Below are 8,235 nucleotides of genomic sequence, written 5' to 3' on the forward strand. Positions count from 1 at the left end.
CTGAGCATCATGAAATTGGTGATGGAGGATGGTTGATGATGACGATGGCGACGAATTCCCCTCTCCGGAGCCCCGAACGGACTCCAGATCAGCCATCCCGAGAGGTTTTAGGGCTTGGCGGCGGCTTCGTATCGTAAAACGCGATGAATCCTTCTCTCTGATTTTTTTTCTCCCCGAAACCAAATATATAGAGTTGGAGTTGAGGTCGGAGGAGCTCCAGGGGGCCCACGAGGTAGGGGGGCGCGCCCCCACCCTCGTGGACAGGTGGTGGGCCCCCTGACCTTCATCTTTTGCGAGGATTTTTTATTATTTCTGAAAAGTTGCTCCGGGAAGTTTCAGGTCATTCCGAGAACGTTTTTTCTGCACATAAATAACACCATAGCAATTCTGCTGAAAACAACGTCAGTCTGGGTTAGTTCCATTCAAAGCATGCAAGTTAGAGTCCAAAACAAGGGCAAAAGTGTTTGAAAAAGTAGATACGACGGAGACGTATCAGGCGGCCCCGCGGACCGATTCCGCCCGCGGATTTGGCCAAATCCCCGGCGGCGGGCGGGCGGAAGCAAGGGCGGTCGGCGGCGGAAGGAGGGGGAAAACGCGCGGGCTGAAATGTCCCTCCCGCCAACTGCTTCTGTGTAATGCAGGGCACCGCAGCCGCGAGGGGGAAACCCGCGTATTCCCGGGTTGGGGTTGGGATTTTGCCGCGCCCCTCAAAAAATTTTACGGGTCAGGGCAGGATGCGGGGTCTGAACGGGTAGGTTTTTCCGCCCCTACCCACATTTTGGCGGTTATTTTGCGGGTCGGGGGCGGATGCGGGGTCTGCTAGAGTTGCTCTAAAAAACAAATCATAATTTAGAATATTTCCAAACCAGTCAACCTGATCCCTAGACCACGACCATGTTAGACGCGAACCATGCCGCTGCTGACATCTCGCCGCCACCGCCAGAGATATTGATATTCACCGCTTGCAAGACTGATTAAGTAAATCCGAAGATGCAAAACATAGATTAATTTTAAAAAATCAGAATTTTTTTAAATTTTGGATCGTGTGTTGCACTTACATAACTACTACTAGTTCTCAAAAACAAAAACAAAATGTTAAACCAACCCAAAACGGTTGGCTCGAAAGTTCATTGTGAAGAACATGTAAAGCCCAAAGATCCGACGTCCAACTAGTGAGAGCTCAAAGTGGCCCAATTATCAGTGGATAACGCAACCCTGAAAATGTTTGAGAGGCTTCTGGAAATCCGTGGTGTAGTAAGCGGTTAGGCGGTAGCCACCGATGCCTGCGACGCCGGCGGCCAGCCCCGGGTGCGCTGGGCTGCCGGCGCAACCTCCGACGAGCTCACTCCCCGGATTTGAAGGCCCCCCTAGCCGGCTGGGCGTTCGGAGGCCGGCATGGGTCGTCCGCACCGAGGTGAGCTGAACTTTTCCCCCTTTGTCCCATTCCTTCTGCTCTGTTCCCGTGTCCGCAATTCGTCGAACAATTGATAGGCTGGAAGCACATAGTTTAGACCTTTAGCAACAGTAGCTCGTATTCTCTTCACGGGACTGCTTTGGCTGCAAGGCGTCTGTGAATTGTTCATCTATGTAGTGTGGTCTGGCAGCGTCCCGTTGAAGAGCGGTGCAGAAGAAACAAGAAAGGGTGGGGAAAAAATAGCAGGAATCCAAAATGAAAGGTGAAATAAACAGAAAATTAGGCAGAGCTTGTATTTTTGTTCTCGCGGCCTTTTAGAACAGTGAGGTGGAAGTGGAACTACTTGTACTTCCAGGTAGTTTTTGGGATATTATGGTAATGGTAAGGCTGAGAAGCATGGAGAATGGATGTTGCACAAGTTGCCCGAGTGGCTGAGTGGGTGGGGGTAAGCAGCATTGCAGAATGAGTAAGTCATGCAATCCGGTAGGAGTGGCCAGTTCATGTGCAAATATTGCGGTAGACAACTTCAGTTATGCATCAAATGCTTGTTTGCAGACAGAATAACCAGAGTTACATGTAAACCTTGGATTGATTTTTCAGAGGAAAAGGCCCATTTCATTGAGCTGAAACCAAATAGTTTACATGAACGCACTCGGGAGTAGGCTGACATGCCAAATCCAGTGGAAACTAAGTACTCTACTAGAAATTACAGCAAGGAAAACAAGCAATGCCCAAAGTTCAGGGAAGGGAACAGGCTACATTCTTTATGGGTTCGGAAAATATGACCATTGCACGACACACAGCACAAGTACGAAATCAGAACACAAGCCAGTGCCTTCAAGGTCCCAGTGGACTCTTGAGCCAGACGCTGTCTTCAAGCAGACTGCGGGAGGATTCCTGTGCACACTTCGCTAACCCAGCAATGTTGGCTTCCCAAGCAGCAGCAGCCTCAGGCCGGCAGACCAGATAGCGACGACAGCTTCAGCCACCACCCACTGCCCAGTTAGCCTGGATTTGGCCACGTCAGTGGAGGTGGGCTCCTGGCCAGCACCCATAAAGAACTTGTGATCTCCAGAATGCACTCTTTTGCATGATCGGAGCATAGAATTGCCCACTGAGAGCATGCTACAGCTATGCCCTTCAGAACTATCTGCACACCAAGCCATGAACATCTGTTAAAGCAGAGTTCATTTCTATGTTTCCTGAGAGCCCATAAGGTTGCAGCATGAACAAGGTTGATTGCCTGATGTTCTTGTTACTAACCCACCACTTAGCAACATACTCAAAGTCCACAGAACAGTTAGTCCCAAAGAGGGTCTTGATACCTTGGATTGTTGGCACGGTGATTCTTGTGACAGAACCACAGAAGACAAAACATACTCATGGTCGAGTTTACACTGGATAAATAAATTAAACAAAGTATCAATACGACGATGTATTATCTTGCCGCTTCCCTTGTGATCCTCCACCAAGTTCAGGGTATAGGAGGTTTTCACCTTGCAGGAGAAATGAGAAATAGCCAGATAGGACACCATGTCAGGCCAGATATACATTAGATGGTGCAAATAATTGAACATTGTGTGTCATTCTTTCACTTATTAATTGGTCAGTCCTCTGTTTTCTTAGTTGTGACCATGATGCAGTCTAATGTTAGGAGAGAAAGACCAAAACGACCTGATCCTCCATGCACCATCTGCAAAGGCACTGGGACAATAAATTGCCGCAACTGTTTCGGTAGAGGTGTCTCTTTTACTCCCAAGCTATTTTCTCTTGCTAGTATGTTGATCCGTACTATCAGTTCTCATGAAAATCGGGCCTGAAATGTGCAGGAAGAATAAATCATGTCGATCTCGCCGTGCTCCCCAAGGGAGAATGGCCGCAATGGTGAGGACACCCCTACTCATATACGGCTAGCATACTGAGGTACTGAACACTGGCACATCCCTCTAACATAACTTTCAATTGTCAGGTGCCAAATATGCGGGGGTAGCGGCCTAGATTACTGCCACCGGTGCCATGGAACAGGTGAATATCGAGAACCCATGGGCTTTCACTTCACAGTCAATAGGAAATGAGTGTCGCACAGGCAGTGTTGGAAGGCCGGCCAAGTCAAATGGTCAGGAAAAAAAATGTCCCATTGAGGCCATAGGATTAACATTTGAATGAGCTGTGTGAAGTTACTGTGAAAACTTTGATCTTATGCTAATGCTGCAGAATTTTCTTGCCAGCAAAGAAACATTAGATGTAGATTATGATCAGAGGCTAAGGGTCTTCAGTTTTATCAACCGGCTAAATTTGTGTATGAATGACAGTGTGCATCTGAATGCTTTGTTCGAAAGAAGATGCCGATTTACCGCATCTGAGCACGTTACATAGGCATGCTGCATTTGTGTTGTAACCCATCGTTCCAAAGTTGAGCTTTCTACAGCTAAAACCGTAGATGGTTGTTTTGGTACAACAGTGTAGAAACAGGTTTTATTCCGTTTTCCTGATACAAGAGGATTTGTAGACTGCTATGCTTGGATCAGAAAACTGAGAACAAGTATTGGGGTGATGTGGTGTTTGGATATTTTTAGATCAGAGTTGCTAATGCACAATTGTTTCAATATTTGTAGAAGTACGGATGAGTGGCAGAAAGGTAAGGCACTGCCCCAGCGTTGTATCATGAACTGTAGGTCTGAAACCGTAAGCTGTGAGAGACTGAGAGCGCAGACCACAGCGTAACAGATCTCCGGGGGAATGCTTTGCACTCGGGATATAGAAGGTGGATATGTCCACGGCCGGTGTTGTCCATCAGGATCCCCTTCGGCCTCTTCACTGACATGTCTGCTGAATGAAACAAAGCTATCACTGCCCACCAGTGAGCGCCATTGCCTTTGCCTGCATACAAACATGGACTGAGCGATGGACTTGACAGGAAGCCGCTAGGATCTCGGCCACTCGCTTCTGCCGGCGGCTTTCTGTTGATTTCTTTTCTTCAACACATCCTATTCTTCACGTCGTTAAAATACGCCTCGAGTGCTGCGTACCAGGTTTTTTTGCCCCATATTTAACTTTACAGTACACTAGTATAAACAGTGGATTTCCCTGGAATGCATCAAACCGGAAAGCGTACTATCTTCCCTTATTTTTGAACTTGTTTCGCTTCTGAAGTTGATGCAAAATGCTTTTCGTTTCCAGTGTATCATCTGAAACCAGTTAGGGCTCCACTGTTCTATCATCCCTTATTTTTGAACTCGTTTCGCTTCTGAAGTTGATGCAAAATGCTTTTCGTTTCCAATGTATCATCTGAAACCAGTTAGGGCTCCACTGTTCTATCATCCCTTATTTTTTAACTCATTTCGCTTCTAAAGTTGATGCAAAATGCTTTTCATTTCCAGTGTATCATCTGAAACCAGTTAGGGCTCCACTGTTCTATCAAAATAAAAATTCAGACTTGGCCGATCAGGCACACTGAAGCAATGCAAGGCTTCCTTGCTGCGTCAGTTTGTACTCCCTTCGTCCGGAAAAGCTTGTCCTCGAATGGACGTATCTAGGACGTATCTAGCACCAGGTGCTAGATACATCCATTCGAGGGACAAGTTTGGGACAAGTTTTTTCAGACGGAGGGAGTACCAACATTCATAGCTGAGTGTTCTTAAAAAAACATTCATAGCTGAGCTGCTCTTGAAAAGTCGAAGAAGGGCCGACACTCCTAGTATGAGTGCATTAGCTTACCTATTCATATTCAAAGTTAAAGTAAGCCAGCCATTCCCATTTGGAAAGGACAAACTCTCTCATAAAATGGCCCAGGGAAACAAGTCACAATAGACATAGCACATAAAGTTCAGTGAGGAAACGGTAACTCGAAGCAAAGCTGATAAATTTGGAACCACATAGCAAGAAGCATCAAGGACAATCTAAATCGACATTACAAGACATTGAAAGCATTTGATACTTTCTTGGCAAGAGAGAAAATCATGTTCGTTGTTTACACGGTACCTTGATTTTCTCCCATCTTATACGACATGTTATGCAATTCTTGGAAATATTACTAGGCTTACACATTGTCCCTTCAGCTGAAACAAAGCAGACAGTTGTACATATTGATCCTCCACGGGGAATGAAATCAGAATGATCAGGGAAGTCTGTACGCAAGACAAACTCCGTTCATCCTGTGGTTACTGGAAACCTGAAAATCTCATATGTTAACCCTACAAAAAGGCATAGAGAAGATAAACATACTCTTTGTCGAAAAAGAAGATAAACATACTGTAAACAGGGCTTTTGACTTCAAGTCTAACCAAGCCAGATGGCCTAATTGCAGGACGCCACACAAACCCTTAGCAATACATCTGTAACGAGATCATAAGAAATTTCATGGCAATGACATAAAATTAACACTTGCAGTTGCAGAACTTTGCATAGAAATGGAAACCGCCCCTGACTCGAGGGCAGGCTTGAGTTTTATAAACACGAATAACATTATAATATATCTAGCAGGACATTATATCCCCTTCAATACTTGTTGCATACAAATCAGCATGATGGGTTGCCTCATTGATAGCCTAATGCATCAATATCATATGCTAATCCTTAACATGCCACAGCAGTCAAAAGGCAGGCCTGGTGCTACAATATAACAAGCTATAGGGCCATAATTGGACTTGTGACTGGCAACTAAACTTCGGCAAAGACATCTGAATGAAATGGCTGGGTTGCAGCATCGTCCAACTTGCTGAGAATTATTTTTCCATTTGCCACAGCTTCTCCAACAAGTAAGAGATCTGCCTTCTGAATACCAGTCACATCCAATGGAACCAAACTGGGAGTAACTAGTAGAAGTTTATGGAGAGAGCTAGCTTTCCTCAACAAAAAGCACACTAGCTGCAGCTCAATGCGGTTCCAGTTGAAGTTTGTAATCTTTACCACCTTAAGGTTTTCCAAAACATCCTCGGGCGGCTCTACCCGCACATGGTCAGATGCATCCACCAAGGGCCCACTGGGGATGCTAGGGAGCTGCAAGCACAAATCGCAGCCATTCAGAGGCATTACAATCAAATGAAAACACAACAACGATGCCAATGCAATAAGATGACAGAATGAGTACTGAGCAAATCAACTTAAGCTGGAGTTAAAGGTGTAAAGGGTGTAAGACCTGCACGAAAAGCCTCTCCAGATTACAACAGTGGCTGTTCTTTAGGAACACATAGATGTTCGCAAGCTCAGGGGCCTTCATATCTAACATAAGCAGTTGTAGTTCAGTCATGCTCCGAAAGAAGTCGCCGCCAATCTTGGCCGATTCGGCATGTGAGATTCCATTGGGCAAGGAAGACACAACCTAAGATGGCATTGAAGGTTAACAAAACAGTCCATGATTTCAGATACCGCAAATCAAACCAGAGTCCAGCAGAGAAGTGCATACAAAGAGGACATTGCTGCAGATGGTGAGGGCAGTGAGTTTCCAGCATACACGGCTTTCGAACCAGTGGCTGAACACCTGATAAAGTGCAAAGGTTAACAGAGTTCAGTGATATGAGCAAGATAATCATCATGGTAACTTCTGAACTCTGAAGAAAAATCGACAAGAATTCTTCCAATAGCCAGTAGACCTTTTGGCAGATGCGGACATTGCAGCTTCTCTGGGCGTCGAAGCAGATGTAGAGGTCGGCAAATGAGGCGCTGTCCGGGAGATAGAATGACGAGAGGAAACCGCCGGTGTAGCGAAACGACCGGAGGCTAGAAACCGCCGCGACGTCCACCTCGATGAGCCAGCCGCACCCTGCGATGGTGACGCTCCTCAGTTTGCGCCCCGTCGCTGCCGTCACGGCGATTCGACGGAGGGCCGAGCAGGAGTGCAGGCCGAGGACGCGGAGGCGAGGGCACAGGGCCAGCATCCTCGCCAAACCCCTGTCGTCCACGGGGACCGAGTGGAGGCGGACGACCTCGAGGGCGGAGCACGGTCGCGCGGCCCTGCTGTGGAGGCCGGAGACCCCAATGCCGCGGAGCGAGAGGCGCGCGAGGTCCGGGCCGGCCGCCGCCGGAAAGGGGAAGCGGAGGGTGGTGGCCTTTGTTGGGGTGGCCGGGGAGGGCGGCTTCTCCGGCAGCTCGACGCGGAGGTCCTCGACGCCGCAGCGGGCGGCGGCGTCGAGGTAGCGGCCGAACTGGCGGGCGCCCATGGCGGGGTTGTCGGCGACGAGCGAGTAGCGGTCGAGGCGGCCGCGCCGCCCCTGCGATTGGCGCAGCTCGAGGCACTCGAGCAGTTTCTTTGACGACGGGGAGGAGCAGGGGCGGATGTGGTGGTGGAGGAAGGCGCCGGCGTTGCCGTCGTCCTGCCAGCGGCGCTTCCAGAGGTCGCGCCAGGCGCGGGAGAGCGCCCCCGTGCGGATTGCCGACGGCAGCGGGAGCAAGGACAGGATGTGCAGCTGCATCGCCTCCGGTAGCGCCGAGATGCGGTCGGCTGCCTCCACCGCCGCGCCGAAATGGATGGATGGATCTTCTGCCGGCAGCCGCGGCCTCTTCGCGGTGGCGGCGCCGTCGGATTCCAGCGACATTGTCCTCCCCAGTCCCCTCTGCACTCACTCGCTCGCTCGCTCGCGCTGCTGCCGACTGTGCTGGTGGGATGTTGAAAGGGCCGGAGCGGGAGAGTCAGTGACTGGGGAGAGCAGCGGCGGCGCGCGGCGCGGGAGCAGCAGGCGGCGGGGAGGCGGGGCAGGCGAGCAGCTGAGCAGCGGCGGCGCGTGGCTGGCTGGCTTGTCCTCCGGTAGGGAACTCGGAATGGAATGGACTGGAAACGGGGGCTGGCTAGTGGTGCGTTCGTGCGTGGGCTGGCGCTGGATTGG

General features: G+C 49.4%; 2 protein-coding genes across 2 annotated transcripts; one reads left to right on the top strand and one right to left on the bottom strand.

The window, feature by feature from the left end:
- Window positions 1-1,195: 1,195 nt before the first annotated feature.
- On the top strand, window positions 1,196-3,841 carry LOC119356406 (chaperone protein DnaJ-like). Its single transcript, XM_037623361.1, has 4 exons — window positions 1,196-1,414; window positions 3,058-3,154; window positions 3,244-3,298; window positions 3,384-3,841. Exons 1-4 carry the CDS (start codon window positions 1,280-1,282, stop codon window positions 3,487-3,489), a joined length of 393 nt encoding a protein of 130 aa, XP_037479258.1. The 5' UTR covers window positions 1,196-1,279; the 3' UTR covers window positions 3,490-3,841.
- A 1,949-nt stretch (window positions 3,842-5,790) lies between these two features.
- On the bottom strand, window positions 5,791-8,139 carry LOC119356407 (F-box/FBD/LRR-repeat protein At1g78750-like). Its single transcript, XM_037623362.1, has 4 exons — window positions 7,006-8,139; window positions 6,819-6,893; window positions 6,552-6,734; window positions 5,791-6,412 (listed from the first exon to the last, which is right to left on the bottom strand). Exons 1-4 carry the CDS (start codon window positions 7,945-7,947, stop codon window positions 6,074-6,076), a joined length of 1,539 nt encoding a protein of 512 aa, XP_037479259.1. The 5' UTR covers window positions 7,948-8,139; the 3' UTR covers window positions 5,791-6,073.
- Between the last annotated feature and the right edge of the window lie 96 nt (window positions 8,140-8,235).

This window comes from Triticum dicoccoides, chromosome 2A (assembly GCF_002162155.2).
Source record: "Triticum dicoccoides isolate Atlit2015 ecotype Zavitan chromosome 2A, WEW_v2.0, whole genome shotgun sequence".
Classification (NCBI taxonomy): Eukaryota; Viridiplantae; Streptophyta; class Magnoliopsida; order Poales; family Poaceae; genus Triticum; species Triticum dicoccoides.